The following is a 16,340-nucleotide window of genomic DNA, read 5'->3' as shown; positions in this document are numbered from 1 at the left end:
CAAATCAGCACTTTCCGACAAAAATCATCTGTACGCCAGATGATACATGTCGCCCCAAGTCTTTTCTTACTATTTTGCATAATACGTTAGATTAAAAGGGACATGGTGGAAGTCCTCTAGCGAGAATTATTTGTTGGACATATATAGTGCAGTGTTGCTACTTTATGTACTGTATGGAATAGCCCCCATATAATGCAGAATATAGATTTGTCCTCCCAATTTTCTGTATGGACATCATGGTTGGTGATTAACTGGCGACATATTGTCTTGTGCCATCCCTGCAGGTGTCCGCGCCCTGGTGAGCATCCTCCAGACCTGGTACACGCTCTTCACCCCTACAGAGGCCACCAGCATCGTAGCAGCAGCAGCCACATCGCACAGCACCGTCCTGCGACTCAACCTGGACTATGCACAGCGGGAGGAGCTGGCCAGCTGCGCAAGGACTTTAGCCCTGCAGTGCGCCATGAAAGACCCTCAAAACTGCGCCCTGTCTGCCCTCACCCTGTGTGAAAAGGACCATGCGGCTTTTGAGACAGCCTACCAAATCGCGGTGGACGCTGCTTCAGGGGGCATGACCTACTCTCAGCTCTTCACTATCGCCCGCTACATGGAGCATCGTGGCTACCCCCTGCGGGCTTTCAAACTTTGCTCACTTGCAATGAGCCATCTCAACCTGGCGTACAACCAGGACACGCACCCTGCCATTAATGACGTCCTGTGGGCGTGCTCGCTCAGCCACTCACTGGGAAAGAACGAATTGGCAGCACTAGTGCCTCTGGTGGTGAAAAGCGTGCACTGCGCCACCGTTTTGTCAGACATTCTTAGAAGATGCACGCTCACTGCTCCAGGACTGGCTGGGATTCCTGGAAGGCGGAATTCTGGGAAACTCATGTCGACAGACAAACCTCCCTTGCGCCAGTTGCTAGATGCGGCAGTGGGCGCCTACATTAACACCACCCACTCCCGCCTCACCCACATCAGCCCCCGGCACTATGGAGAGTTCATTGAGTTTCTCAGTAAAGCCCGGGAGACCTTCCTCCTGGGCCAGGACGGGTTATTGCAGTTCGCTCAGTTCATAGACAATTTAAAGCAGATCTATAAAGGCAAGAAGAAGCTGATGATGCTGGTGCGGGAGAGGTTTGGCTGACGCTCACGCCTCTCTGGAGCCTTCTGCCTCCTTTTCTATGTGGCCCCTCCAAGGGGCCAAACCAGAACTGTCACAGCAGGAGCCTTCCATCCCGCCTGCCAAACATTTCATGATGCTCTGGGGGAGGGGGTGTCGGGCACAGCGTTAGGACACATCGCCTTCCTTTCACATTCGAGGCCTCTAGTTTGGTTCTCATGAATGTAAGGCTCTGGTCCTGTGACATTTGCCCCGGTCAGCGTAATCTGGGTGTTGCCACAGCTCAGACTATTCTATTGTGAGGCCTCTATCATGGCTGACATTACCTGGTGCTTGAGAGTCCCTGGATTACACAGCCAGGGGGCACCGCACCCAATGATTCTGATTCTGTGTCACTCAGGGTTGACTCGGCTCATTTTCATACCACTGGTTGTAACCCCTCCATGACACATTCACACAGAGCCACCATGGTACAAGATCCCAATCATCACAAAAAGACCAAACCCTCTCCAGCTGCCAAATGGTTAATGCAGCCTAATCTTCCCGAGCTTCTAGCTGTGGAACCACAAGTCCCAGCAGAAGTGCAGTAGTCCTGCTCCAGGTACGTAGTATGGAGTCTACAAGAGTGGGGGGAGAGTGACTACATTCAAAGTCTCTATGGTGCTGTGGCCCTCGCTGCTATCTCCAGCCATTATGTGTCTATTTAGAGCAGTGATCCCCATTCTGTGGCTCTCACCATTGCAAAACTACAATTCCCATCATACCCTGACAAGAGAACTGTTACACCTGTTCAAAAACTACAGCTCCCATCATGCCTTGAAACAACAGTTGCAAAAATGTTACAGCTTTTATACAGTAGTTTTGCAGCAGCTGAAAAGCCAGATGTTGTGGATCACTGATATAGAGGACTCACCTGCAGTACAGCTTTATGACCACTATGAGGCAGGCATCTCTGTATTACTTGGTATCTGTTCTGCGCTCCTCAATCGGACTTGAGATTAGCTTTAACTTCTGATCCATTATAATTAGACCATGAGGTGAGACCCTGGTGTGCGGCTGTCTGCTCCAGTCTCATCATCGTGTTATAAAGGGTTCTGGAACTTTCTAATGGACACTGGGGGAGATTTATAATGTCCGAAGTTTGTAGGAATTGGAAGGCACTGAAAGCATCATGGATGGATGCATGGATGCAGATCCCTCTAGATCAGGCATGTCAAACTCAGGCCCTCCAGCTGTTGCAAAACTACAAGTCCCATCATGCCTGGACAGCCAAAGCTTTAGCTTTGGCTGTCCAGGTATGATGGGAATTGTAGTTTTAAAACAGCTGGAGGGCCTGAGTTTGACACGCCTGATCTAGATGACAGTTGTCAAACTTGCAGTTCACCAGCTGTTGCAAAACTACAATTCCCATCAGCTTTGGCTGTCCAGGCATGATGGGTATTGTAGTTTTACAGGGCAGCCAGTTTGACACTTCTGCTGTAGATAGATCACAATGATGCTTTCAGTTTAGGGATAAGAACTTCAGATATAATACAGATGCAACTGTGTTATGAGCGTCTGAGACCCTTTATAAGCCTATAGATAAGGATGTGATATAGATCCCCAATGCGTTCCAGTTGCTCACTGTTTTCAGGATCTCTGCTGACTGTCGGTGAGCTGGGAGGTTGTTAGAGTTTTATCTGGTGCCTGGACTCTAGGCTGACACATTGTAACAGTCCATCAACTGTGAGATCTATCTGCAGCCATCCAGGCTTGTTAAGTAGAGCACATATAGCTTTATTCCTCCACACAGACGCAGCGCCTCACGTTTATCTTCTGTCACGGCCGCTATAACCGATTTTCTGCTGTCAGATCCAGTGGAGTCCGTTTGGAGTTCCAGTATTTTTTGATGGGGAGAATAGGTGCTCAAACTAAGCTAAAAAGCAAACCTTAAATTGTCAGCTTTGGAATTTGAAGTAGAATATTCCAGTTCACTGACAGCAAGCAGAGATGCTGAAAACGATGAGGAATTAAAACGTGAAGTTTATTAAAAAGTTATGCAGCAGTTTTCTGTATAGAGGCTGTGGGTTCTGTTCAGACGATGTGATTAAAAACTGCAGATAGTTGTTGTTTTGCAGGTAAATGACATCTGCAGTTCTAGACCACTACATGTGAACAGTCCCGATGACTGACGCTGCAGTTCAGACGCCCCCCTTCCCCCAGAGCGACAGATTCATGTAACTGCACCACAATCCTTCGTGCTTAGCCACAGATCCATTCCAGACCCGCAGAGCCCAGCGCGGCATCTCCATCCCTCGCCCCCTTCCCCGCCGCCCCCGACGAGAAGTGTCTCCCGCCTCATTGCTGAACAGACTGTAACGGAAACTCAGGGAACACTACACGATATAAAGCGACAACAAAGCGTTTATCTAGCTGTAAATAGGAGAATATATGTGGATTATGAGATGTAAAATACGAATTATTTATGACGGTTCTGTCCTTCTCCACAGGGCGGCGGTATACTTGAATGCTATGACCGTGGCGGTGCTTTAAGTGCTTTTCTCAGGTGGGAGGTGGGAAGGGGGACACATCATTTGTGCAATGAGGTTTGGCCCCCAATAACACAAGAACGTCTGGAGACCGTGCCAAGAATGGTAGCTGGCGACTGCCTCCCCCATTCACGTTACAGTTGTACAGAGTGGATATTGCAATAATGGGCCCACCCTGAGAAGAGAATTGGGGTCTTTAGGAGTGACCGTGTGTTTGTCTTGGTGGTTCCAAACCCATTACGGAAGACTGTGAGGTTTAGCAATAAATGTGGTGTCGCAGGGGGGTGACCCCAAAACCAACACCATCCTGTGAACTCACCCGCGCACCAGTTCCTGTTCCCCTCTCCTATATTTATTTGTACCTCCCCCCATATCTGCCTCGTGCTACCTGTGAATCACTCCCCCCTCCCTCCATTTACGTCTTTCTGTTGCGCGCCGGATGACAAAGCAGCCAGGTTTTGGTGAGTGGGGGAGGGGCGATTGTGGGTCGTCCCCCGACTCCGCTAGCACCTCACATCTTTCCCTCTGCATCGCTTTTCCACGTCCCAGAGCGTGCGCTCCCCGCAGTATTCCTCGCCACAGACGTATCATTGGTCTTATTTTTACCAGTTTAATTTCTATGGCGCTTTTTTTTTGTTTTGTTATTTTTGTGCAACCTCTTAATGTTTGTTAATATTAATAAGAAATGACCCTATTTATGTATTGCTGAAACCATTTTATATAAATTGTGTTGAAAATTTCAGTGCTTTTTTATGAATAAATTGTGAATCACAAACATCCCGCTGTTTTTTCTGTTAACAGAACGTTAAAGCGACTCTGTACCCACAATCTGACCCCCCTAAACCACTTATACCTTCGGATAGCTGCTTTTAATCCAAGATCGGTCCTGGGGTCCGTTCGGCAGGTGATGCAGTTATTGTCCTAAAAAACAACTTTTAAACATGCAGCCCCGAGCCCTACGGGCGTGGCTTAGAATATCTGTGCCCTAACTTTGTACCACCCCTCCGTCCCTCCTCCCCATCATTAGGAATGCCACTGGAACATTTTCTCCATGCTGAACATTGCACAGGTGCCTTAACGATCCAGCCCATGTGCCGGGCTAAACAGGTGGAGAATAGGAGACAATCTGCCTGGAGCATTCCTAATGATGAGGAGGACGGAGAGGAGGGACAGAGAGGGTGTGCCAGCCTAATGCATACACAATCTAAACCCTGGCCGCTGGGCACAGGGCTGCCAGTTTAAAAGTTGTTTTTTAGGACAATAACTGCATCACCTGCCGAACGGACCCCAGGACAGATCTTGGATTAAAAGCAGCTATCCGAAGGTACAAGTGGTTTGGGAGGGACAGATTGTGGGTACAGAGTCGCTTTAAGATTGAGGGTGACATAATTAGTGACTACTTTCCTTATTGATAATTTATTACGGGACAGGGCTGCAAAATACATTGGGACACTAAGACACCACCCACAGTGAGTGACAGTACAGTAACTTCCGCCAGATCCCAGCCTATCATCATCATCATCAGTCATCAGCCATTGACTAGTCTGTCCAAATTAGTTCCTCTGTCAAAGTGCTCTGTGTGCCCAGAGAAAATGAACAGAGCACTACCAGCTTAAAGGGGAATTTCTATGGCTAGACTCCTCTAATCGACAGCCGATTCTGAAGCTTCAGATTCTGGTAACAGCGCCTTCACTTACCACTGGTCTCGGACATGTTTTGCGGCATCAAACTCTGTCACACGATAGATGACAGCTAAGGAAAGACGCCAGAAATCCACTGGTTGCTGCACCATGCTGCTTTCAGCACAACCACATTCACTTTCATTAGCTGTGATCAACAGCCATAAATACATAATACAAGATGCTGTATGAGCTCTCCAGTAGGGGACATGGTGTCAGTGGTAACATAGAGGCAAGCTTCATACTTTACAGCCAGACATCTCAGGAACGTGTCTAGGTCCAATATTCACTATAAATTAATGCTAGCTTAACAGCTCTTCTTTGTGCACATCCTTTACCTAAGAAAAAAGGATGTAGACATACAATACGATGTATCCATTCACTTTTATAGGACAAAGTGTGTATGTTTTGCTTATAAAGGTGTGCTGACCACACTTTTGTATACTATCTTAAGACAGATTCAAGATGTATAAACAAGATGTGAACTCCTAATGTATGCAGTCATAGCTCCCTTACATGTACATGGCATGAAATTCTCTATGTTCAGCCACCACTAGGGGTGCTATGGCATCAATAATAAAACTAATTGTATACTGAGTTCCCTCTAGTGGTAGCAACAGATAGACAATGTTACTGTATAACCATCGCTGCAGGGGAATTAGAGCGCAAACTTTTGAGATGAAAAATGGGTTCAGGTCTTAAGGGTGTGTTCACACGTACGCTATATGCAGCAGATCAGCAACAGATTTGATGGTGCAGATTTGCTTTGAATCTAATATGGGCCATCAAATCTGCTGTATATAGTGTACGTGTGAACGCATTCCTATCTCATATAATAACTAGTCTGGGTTACTGACCACCACTCTGCTCTAAAAGTAGTGGCCTGGTTGAAATAAATATAATTAGGCCAGACCACTGCTTTAGTGCAGACTGATGGTAGGTAATGTAGACAACAAGGTGTCAGCATTGGGAGTGAAACAGCAGCATGAGGGGAGGGAAACAAGTTTGCAAAATGAATGAATTTGCAAAAATATTTAAAGGAGAAGTCCGCCCAAAATCTTTATTAAAGTATTGTATTGCCCCCCAAAAGTTATACACATCACCAATATACACTTATTACGGGAAATGCACATAAAAGTGCTTTTTTCCTGCACTTACTACTGCATCAAGGCTTCACTTCCTGGATAAAATGGTGATGTCACTGGTGCTCAGTGTCCCCCCCAGTGCCCTGTGTCCCTCAGTGTCTCCCTGCCATCATCCTCTCCAGCAGCCACAGCCCGCACCGCTCTGGGATTCGGGTTGTGACATCACCATTTTATCCAGGAAGTGACATCACCATGTTATCCAGGAAGTGAAGCCTTGACGCAGTAGTAAGTGCAGGGAAAAAAGCACTTTATAAGCATTTCCGTTAATAAGTGTATATTGGTTATTTGTATAACTTTTAGGGGGCAATACAATACTTAAAGTTTTCTGCGGACTACTCCTTTAACTTCATAAGCCCCCCCATGTCTAATTATATTTGTTGAGATGGAAATACCCCTTAAAGGCCAAACTTACATGTACACCTGAATGTTAACACATACCGTCCCTTTCAGGCCTTAAGTTAGTAGCTTAGATTTTTTTCCTGTTACATGTAGATGACATCACTGCGGATCGTGCATCACCAGCATAGGGGGCTCAGAAATCATTTATTCTATTTCTTGGTCATATAATTACTGGGCACATGTAACATTTTTTTCCGGCTCTTTAGAAGAATATAAAGTGACTTCCACTGTCCAAAGAAGAATACAGGTCCTTAATGTACAGACATGGGGCCACCAGTTGCTGTATCTGCCCAGAACATAGGAGGGCTTTAGGTCAGTCCTGCTATAAACGTCTCATTAGTAACCCTCTGGGGAGCCGCAGGTCCTGTGTGTTCTCTGACAGGATCAGACTTCACAGTTCAGACCTCACTTCTCCTTTTTCTCAGAATATTTATGCACAGCTGAAATAAAGGCCCCAACGTGCTCAGGGTCCATATCCGGATACAAACCATGACCCAAGTTAGCAATGTAGCCTCGACATCCAAAGGCCTCTAGCATCTTCTTCACCATCTCCTCAATGTTCTCCTGCAACGACCAGACAAAAGACTCATCAACAATAAATGTAAATGTAGAGATGACAAAGATAACTACTATAATATTGCCCCTTATGTATAAGAATATAACTACTATAATACTGCTCCTATGTACAAGAATATAACTACTATAATACTGCTCCAATGTACAAGAATATAACTACCATAATACTGCCTCCTATGTACAAGAATATAACTACTATAATACTGCTCCTATACACAAGAATATAACTACTATAATACTGCTCCTATATACAGGAATATAACTACTATAATACTGCTCCAATGTACAAGAATATAATCTAATACTGCCCCTATGTACAAGAATATAACTACAATAATATTGATTGTTATGATCTATGCAGTGGGTTCTGGCCCTCACCTTGCTGGCGTACAGTGCACATGGGTCCAGGTTTCCCTGCAGCGTTACTTTTTTCCCGGTTTTCTCTCTGAAATAAAGGTTTAGGGGTTGAGTTTCCTGGCGGTTTCAGGTTTGTGGTGTTAGAATGGAATAAACTGTGAGAATTGTTGTGTAAGGACTGAGCAGCGCTGCAGTGTTGCACCCCAGACGTCCTGCACCCTCCTCTTCTCACCTGGCCTCCTGAGGTCGGATCGTCCAGTCCAGGCCAACCACCTCATAACCCGACTGGGACAGATCTTCTAAGGCATAATGTGCGTCCTTGGCAAAGACAATCTGTGAGACAGAACACCCTGTTACAGTGACCAGCAGGTGGTGATGATCTCAGCATCAACAACATAGAATCTATGAACAGAATTCCACCAGTCTGATGCTCAGGACTCCTGACAGGTGGGGGAGTGTGAGGCGCTGGTATTATTACAGTGCAGGTTTTCTTTATCCATTTTGACAATTAAAAAACATATGGGATTAAAGGGGTACTCCTGCTATTTAAATTTTTTACTATGGTACTGTGGCTGCTTCGAAATCAGACACGCTATTCTTACCAAACCACAGTCCCCCAGGGTCTTCCTGCAGTGTCTTCGGGTCCCGCACAAATGGAGAAATGGAGCCAACTCAGCCAATTACTGACTGAAGCAGGACAGCGTCATGGCCAGTGACTGGCTAAGCGGGCACCATCTCAGAAGTGGCAGTGGAAGTGTCCAGCAGGGGATCCAAAGACGCTGCAGGAAGACCCCAGGGGAGAGTGTTTTGGTAAGAATAGCGTCTGTTATTTAGAAAAGAAAAAAAAAAAAAAGAAAGACAAATTTGGTCAGCTCTCCTAGAACACCATTCACACTAGGCAGGAGCACGTTGCTATGTCTGAAGTTGCAAACACACAAAAATGCAAAAAAATGCAACAGCTCACCGCAATGGCAAGATACTGACCCACTACAGACATGAAAATAGTTAAAAGCAGCCCCCCCATCGCTTCTCGGCCTTTTGGCTAAGATCATGTGTAGTATCTGTTCTTATCAGTTTACTATCTGATACGTCCCCTATCTGGGGACCATATATTAAATGGATTTTTAGAACAGGGAGATGGAAAAAGAGCTTGCTCTGGCCTCTCAGGCATTGACCTGGTATTGCAGTGCCTCCAGGTTCAGTGCAAAAAAAAAAATAAAAAATAAAAAAAGCAGCCCCCCCAACTGCCAAAAAAAACTTCCACAAAAATAATGAGGCTCTTAGTTACCATTTGCATGGGGAGGCCATAGTACAGTGTAGGACTGCCCCGTGTATAAGGCCACCATAATGTGGTGGGGTAGTTTACACCATTTTCAAATGGTAACCAAGAGCCTCATTATTTTTGTGGAAGTTTTTTAGCAGTTGGGGGGGGGGGGCTGCTTTTAACTATTTTCATGTCTGTAGTGGGTCTGTATCTTGCCATTGCGGTGAGCTGTTGCTTTTTTTGTGTTTTTGTGTGTTAGTGTCTGTTATTGTCTATTCAGCCACAGCACTATAGCAAAAATAAAATTTCAATGGCCTGAGTACCCCTTTAAGGAAAATTTCTCGCCCAGAGTCCAGGGGAAGAGGGGACAGAGATTGAAGATTGCTGCATACCCTTTGTGGCTGAAAACTGTCCTAACCACACACTTCTCACAGGTGAGGGTTTGTTACAACTGCATCCAGTCTACATAATCTTGCAGACTGATACACAAGCTATCAGCGAAGGAAAGAGATCTGTGCTGCAGATAGTTTCTCTCACTGAGGATTGTCAGGGCCAGAAATTCACAATGTACAGCTCCCAGCATGGCAGTGGTAGTTCTGCCATGCTGGGAGCTATATCTATACTATTCTATACTATATCTACTTTGTGAAATGACCCTCCCTGACCATAGGCACCATCTCCAGTACTATATCTACATGGTCCCATGACCCTCCCTCACCATAGGCACCATCTCCAGCACTATAACCACATGGTCCCATGACCCTCCCTGGCCATAGGCACAGTCTCCAGCACTATAACCACATGGTCCCATGACCCTCCCTCACCATAGGCACCATCTCCAGCACTATAACCACATGGTCCCATGACCCTCCCTCACCATAGGCACCATCTCCAGCACTATAACCACATGGTCCCATGACCCTCCCTGGCCATAGGCACAGTCTCCAGCACTATAACCACATGGTCCCATGACCCTCCCTGGCCATAGGCACAGTCTCCAGCACTATAACCACATGGTCCCATGACCCTCCCTTACCATAGGCACCATCTCCAGCACTATAACCACATGGTCCCATGACCCTCCCTCACCATAGGCACCATCTCCAGCACTATAACCACATGGTCCCATGACCCTCCCTGGCCATAGGCACAGTCTCCAGCACTATAACCACATGGTCCCATGACCCTCCCTTACCATAGGCACCATCTCCAGCACTATAACCACATGGTCCCATGACCCTCCCTGGCCATAGGCACAGTCTCCAGCACTATAACCACATGGTCCCATGACCCTCCCTTACCATAGGCACAGTCTCCAATCCTTCTGCCTTCAGCTTTTGCTTTACTCTGCGTGAGATTTCCCGGAGATACGGCAAAGAGAAATCAGCAAACTGCTGGGGGCCGAGGCAGCCGGCGTGTGACTCAAACACCTGCAGGGCCTAGAGGACAGAGACAAAGATGAGTATGTGACCCCACAACCACCACCCGAGACCCCTCAGCACCCCAACTCTACCTGCGCTCCCGCTGCCACCTGCCCCACCAGATAGTCAACAATGACGTCCGTGAGCTGCTGCAGAAGTTGCTGACTGGCACTCGGATGCTGGTAAAGCCATCGCTTGGCCTTGGACATGGTGGGGGAGCCACCTCCTTCTATCATATAGGTCATCAACGTCCACTGCGTGGAGAAGAGAAGACACAGTCGCTAAACTGTACTCCCCTCCCCCGACCATTGCTACCGCTTCCTGCACACACTTACCGGAGCGCCGGTGAACCCAATCAAAGGAACCTGACCGGCTATTTTATGTCGTGTTAGAGTGATCGCCTGGAACACATAGCCCAGCTCCTGAGACACGTCCACCGTAGGCTTCAGCTTCTGCAGATTCTCGGGGCCCTTAAGAGGCTCTGGGAACACGGGGCCCCGGCCAGGCTCCATGCGGATCTCCATCCCTAGGGCCTGCACCATGGGAGAAAACAGAGTGAGGAACTAATTCTATTGTGTGTGTGCGGCACTTTAAAACTGAAGCAGAAATACAGGAGAACATAGCCTGCCATGTGGGGTGTGCTGCCCTCTTGTGGTAAGACAAAGCCACATACAAATGCAATAGTATTACCTGCGGAATTACCAGGATGTCTGAGAAGATAATCGCGGCGTCCAAGGAGAAGCGACGCAACGGCTGCAGGAGAAGAGACAATAAGGGTCACAGCGGGTCACCCCCCTTCCTCCCCAGTAACCAGAGCCACAATCCCTCCTCTATTAACACCCCACCCACTGCGCCATTTCCATCTTTACCTGTAATGTAAGCTCACAGCAAACCTCGGGGCTCCGGCACGAAGCAAAGAAATCCTGCCCGGCGCGCGTCTCTCGGAATTCTGCATCCAGAGAGAAAAAACATAAGTCCGGACACTAGAGGGCAGCACTGCACAGGCTGCAAAAGCAAGCTAGGTTACAAGGTATCATAGATAAATGTGACCTCCTGAAGCTCAAAGAAAGTGGCAGAATTGTGAATGCAGCTCTGGATGTGACTGGAGATATATGTAATAGTAATAATAAGAACCACCAGGCAGTGTATATGAAGACTTATGGCAATACAATAAAAAGTGCACTGATCCTCTACGCCAGAATGACATTTTTGGTGCTCCCATGACAATTCTTCTTGCTTTGACAGAGTTTCCATAGGGACCCTGCGCTTTAATGGAACCCAGGTCTTAAAGCAAAATCTAACTGCAGATCTAATGCTATAAGGTCCAGGAAGAGTTGTCATAGGAAACATGTTCTCTGCAGAGAACCATAACTTCCAGCAAATAGTCATCACCCCCAGCATACCCCTGAGGAGATTCATTGGTTACTCTCGGAACCCTCCTACCTGGCAGGTATCTGCCCGCCTGTCGCATACACCACACAGGAACATGGCGGCACTCTTCTCCGCGGGCAGCACGCAGGAATGTGTCATTCTTCAGAGCTGGGAAACCCCGGGGCCTGTGGATAGAGGAGCGGGCATCACTGTAACAAAACATCATACATACACAGACATTGTATTATTCCCATTGAGAGATGCCACTGATGTTCGGGGGGGTCAAACAGCAGCCCCCTGCAGAGACCACCTGACCGCACAGAACTCTAGTGACATTCAGCAGACCTCAGGGGGACACGTGGGCGATCTGGGGCCACACCTTACTATCAGCCCTAAAGTGTCATGTCGGCAGGTTCGGGGCCAGATCCTGTTATCTGGAGGCTGCAGACAAAACCATCAAAGAGGATGGGAAGCGGGGGACGAGACCCTGGGGGCCCCACCCTGCTGACACATGACAACCGCACAGGGCACGGGAGCCATCGCCAGACAATGATCCCCCAAATATAAAGGGGGTTTTAGGGATATTGTGTGACCCCCATAAAATCATTATTAGGGTTATGGCGCTAGTCACCAACCACAAGTCTCAGCACAGACGAGCAGCGGAGGATGGTTTGTACCATTGACCTGCCGGAGGTATAACGGCCGCAACATTTACCTGCTGCTCCCCCAGGAACGGGACGCAGGTCACTTTGTGGTCACATTATGCCACAGTCATGTGACAATAGTAACGACTGCCGTATCAGGACGGCTTTATGATGAGCGCAGGACGGCAGTCAGGAGGGGGACGGGTGCAGCAATTCCCTATAGGACAGCATTTCAGTGCAGGGTCCCTTTAAGAAACTTCTCTTGGTTCTGCTATTGATATTTTATTCCATTGTGTGAATCCCTCTAAACTGATATCTTCTGTCCCTTTAGGCAGCACTCAGCAGGCACCCCGGACCCTGAATAACGTATAATCCACCCTACCGGCAGTAATTCTCTAGGCCAAAGTCTGAGGTTCTGACAGGGTCATCATGAGGGGTCAGAGGGAAATGTCTACAACTACAGAGGGGTCCGATCTCCATCCAAAGTTATAGTCAGCAGAAATCAATGTGGGGCCCCTGAACAACTTCTCTCTATAACTTCAGACTATAATGCCCTCCCCCTGACCTGGGGTCATTATTAGCCCCAGAACACCCCCCGGACTGCAGCCCCCACATCTCCTTAAAGGGGCCCGCGGCAGAGCCCTCATACTCACTGCAGGTGCTCTGGCTGCTCCATGCCGCTCTGTGTCAGAAAAAGCAGTGAAGCCGCCGCTGTCCTCACTCTTCTCCGGCCGTCCCCGCCTCCACATGGGCGCAGCCATAGCCGCAATTACCTAACGGCCCCGCCTCCTCCTGTGTTACTCAATACAAAAAAGAAGAAGGGCGACCATTGGCTGGATGCCTCCACGTCGTCCAATCAGAATTAAGAACACAAGTAGCGTTACTTAGCAACCGGAGGATGGGCTGGGCGGAGCCGCGCGGCTGTCAGAATGATCTTACCGTATTGATTGTAGTGTGAGCGCAGATGAGCTGTATCCGGACTAAACTACTAGTCCCACTCATGCTTCTTTATAATGGGAGTACAGTACATTGAGAAGTGGTCGTGAAGACCCTCACATAGTTATAGAGGTCTATCCAATAATAACAGTAAGGCAGAGATTACTCAGTGAGAATATCTGCAACAAGTGCCCTGTACAGAAGTCACCAGGAGGGGGCGCTGCACTATGCAACGTTTCATACAGGGCACCAGCCTTGCTAGCATTGGGAGGGGGACTGTCTACAGCCGGGAGTCAGTGCTTAGTGACTGTCACATTCATTTGGTCCGTTCCTCCTCTTAAGTTTATGGTGTGATCCACATGGCTATTTTGCTTGTGAAACGGGTCACATGACCAGAGACTGGAGTATTATACCAGGTACAGAAGTAACTGGCTTGGTGACAGGGAGCGATGACCCCAGGTTCTGGAAGAGGTGACCCTGGGTGCAGGGAACGGTGACCCCAGGTGCTGGGAGCGGTGACCCCAGGTGCTGGGAGCGGTGACTGCGGGTGCTGGGAGCGGTGACCCCAGGTGCTGGGAGCGGTGACTGCAGGTGCTGGGAGCGGTGACCCCGGGTGCTGGGAGCGGTGACTGCGGGTGTTCGGAGCGGTGACCCCGGGTGCTGGGAGCGGTGACTGCGGGTGCTGGGAGCGGTGACCCCAGGTGCTGGGAGCGGTGACTGCGGGTGCTGGGAGCGGTGACTGCGGGTGTTCGGAGCGGTGACTGCGGGTGTAGGGAGCAGGGACCCCGGGTGCTTGGTGCGGTGACCTCAGGTGCTGGGAGCGGTGACCCCGGGTGTAGGGAGCAGGGACCCCGGGTGCTTGGTGCGGTGACCTCAAGTGCTGGGAGCGGTGACCCCGGGTGTGCGGAGCGGTGACCCCGGGTGTAGGGAGCAGGGACCCCGGGTGCTGGGAGCGGTGACTGCGGGTGTAGGGAGCGGTGACCCCGGGTGTAGGGAGCAGGGACCCCGGGTGCTGGGAGCGGTGACTGCGGGTGTAGGGAGCGGTGACCCCGGGTGTAGGGAACAGGGACCCCGGGTGCTGGGAGCGGTGACTGCGGGTGTAGGGAGCGGTGACCCCGGGTGTAGGGAGCAGGGACCCCGGGTGCTGGGAGCGGTGACTGCGGGTGTAGGGAGCGGTGACCCCGGGTGTAGGGAGCAGGGACCCCGGGTGCTGGGAGCGGTGACCCCGGGTGCTGGGAGCGGTGATTGCGGGTGTAGGGAGCGGTGACCCCGGGTGTAGGGAGCAGGGACCCCGGGTGCTGGGAGCGGTGACCCCGGGTGCTGGGAGCGGTGACTGCGGGTGAAGGGAGCGGTGACTGCGGGTGTAGGGAGCGGTGACCCCGGGTGCTGGGAGCGGTGACTGCGGGTGTAGGGAGCGGTGACCCCGGGTGTAGGGAGCGGGGACCCCGGGTGCTGGGAGCGGTGACCCCGGGTGCTGGGAGCGGTGACTGCGGGTGTAGGGAGCGGTGACTGCGGGTGTAGGGAGCGGTGACCCCGGGTGCTGGGAGCGGTGACCCCGGGTGTAGGGAGCAGGGACCCCGGGTGCTGGGAGCGGTGACTGCGGGTGTAGGGAGCGGTGACCCCGGGTGTAGGGAACAGGGACCCCGGGTGCTGGGAGCGGTGACTGCGGGTGTAGGGAGCGGTGACCCCGGGTGTAGGGAGCAGGGACCCCGGGTGCTGGGAGCGGTGACTGCGGGTGTAGGGAGCGGTGACCCCGGGTGCTGGGAGCGGTGACTGCGGGTGTAGGGAGCGGTGACCCCGGGTGTAGGGAGCGGTGACTGCGGGTGCTGGGAGCGGTGACTGCGGGTGTAGGGAGCGGTGACCCCGGGTGCTGGGAGCGGTGACTGCGGGTGTAGGGAGCAGGGACCCCGGGTGCTGGGAGCGGTGACCCCGGGTGCTGGGAGCAGGCACTTCTCTTTCACACTATACCTTTGCCCAATTTAAGGAATTTTGTGCATTCTGGTGGAGTGTTTGGGCCATATTCACACTGTGAGTTCACTTTTCCTATTTCTTTGGCCCAGGCTCTCACCTAATGGGGGGCAACCCCGACCTCCTGGGGGCAGTCAGGAGCAGAGCAGGCTGTAATCCCTACACCTCTCGGCCTGGAAGCTCAAGGAGGACTGTGGGCCACCCACTATATGGTGCCAACCAGTCACAGACACCTCCATGTGCGCTTGTTGATGCACTATAATGTGTCATGTCTGACAGCAGCTGGAGATCGCCCTGGGATGGACTTTTGGTCGCTCCATGTTCACATTCACTTCCATTAGTTGCCATTTCTGGCTTTGCGACACATCAAGGACAAAGTCCCAACATCCCTGGTGCTGAGTATGACTTCTCCTGTGCACAGTATAACTTCCAGTGTCCACAGTATAACTTCACACAGAAGGAGACTCTGGTTTGTTGTGTCCCCCATCGTGTCTCTAATGGAACTACAAGTCCCAGAATTACAGACTCTCTGTGGTGCCTGTGGCCGGAGATTACACTGCACCCTCCGCCTGTGTCCTGGAGATAAAGCTATAAAGTTATCAGAGGGCCCAGGGGAAACCCTCCGCCCAAAGTGTCACATATCATGTATTACAGCCCATCATACGATACTGCTCAGCCACTGTATCTAAGCATAATGGGTGCGCTACTGTCTGCTGAGCCACTGTATCTAATCATATGGGTGGCATTGACTGCTGTATCTAAACCTATCCTATGGGACTGTCTGCTCTGTCTACCCTATAACATGTAATACTGCCTGCTTAGCCACTGTATCCAATCCTATCATGTGGGATACTATCTACTGTATCTAATCCTATCATGTGGGATACTATCTACTGTATCTAATCCTATCATGTGGGATACTATCTACT

The 16,340-nt window shown here is 50.0% G+C and overlaps 2 protein-coding genes and 1 non-coding gene across 5 annotated transcripts in view; 2 read left to right on the top strand and 1 right to left on the bottom strand.

The window, feature by feature from the left end:
• Positions 1-4,385, top strand: part of ZSWIM5 (zinc finger SWIM-type containing 5) — a 40,847-nt gene extending 36,462 nt beyond the window's left edge. The window contains exons 14-15 of one of the 2 annotated variants that reach the window (XR_011364301.1): positions 285-1,724; positions 3,613-4,385. Coding sequence is in view for 1 of the 2 variants with exons in the window: in XM_069981238.1 (XP_069837339.1) it covers positions 285-1,147 (863 nt within the window). In the remaining variant the exon portion in view is untranslated. Of the gene's footprint in view, positions 1-284; positions 2,357-3,612 lie in introns of those variants that run through there. The other variant, XM_069981238.1, reaches the window with a different exon arrangement.
• Positions 4,386-6,952: 2,567 nt separating this feature from the next.
• Positions 6,953-16,340, bottom strand: part of UROD (uroporphyrinogen decarboxylase) — a 68,963-nt gene continuing 59,575 nt past the window's right edge. Inside the window, exons 1-10 of one of the 2 annotated variants that reach the window (XM_069981237.1) lie at positions 13,161-13,351; positions 11,936-12,048; positions 11,362-11,441; positions 11,183-11,245; positions 10,828-11,025; positions 10,585-10,746; positions 10,373-10,510; positions 8,040-8,140; positions 7,829-7,895; positions 6,957-7,438 (exon numbers count right to left, since the gene is read on the bottom strand). In XM_069981237.1, the coding sequence (XP_069837338.1) occupies positions 7,280-7,438; positions 7,829-7,895; positions 8,040-8,140; positions 10,373-10,510; positions 10,585-10,746; positions 10,828-11,025; positions 11,183-11,245; positions 11,362-11,441; positions 11,936-12,048; positions 13,161-13,183 (1,104 nt within the window). In that variant the 5' untranslated portion in view covers positions 13,184-13,351 and the 3' untranslated portion in view covers positions 6,957-7,279. Of the gene's footprint in view, positions 7,439-7,828; positions 7,896-8,039; positions 8,141-10,372; positions 10,511-10,584; positions 10,747-10,827; positions 11,026-11,182; positions 11,246-11,361; positions 11,442-11,935; positions 12,049-13,160; positions 13,352-16,340 lie in introns of those variants that run through there. The other variant, XM_069981236.1, reaches the window with a different exon arrangement.
• On the top strand, positions 8,830-9,019 carry LOC138800193 (U2 spliceosomal RNA). Its single transcript, XR_011364395.1, has one exon. It is a non-coding gene; the product is annotated as a U2 spliceosomal RNA (small nuclear RNA).

Source organism: Dendropsophus ebraccatus, chromosome 8 (assembly GCF_027789765.1).
Source record: "Dendropsophus ebraccatus isolate aDenEbr1 chromosome 8, aDenEbr1.pat, whole genome shotgun sequence".
In the NCBI taxonomy this organism is placed as follows: Eukaryota; Metazoa; Chordata; class Amphibia; order Anura; family Hylidae; genus Dendropsophus; species Dendropsophus ebraccatus.
This window is presented reverse-complemented; position numbering and strand designations above follow the sequence as displayed.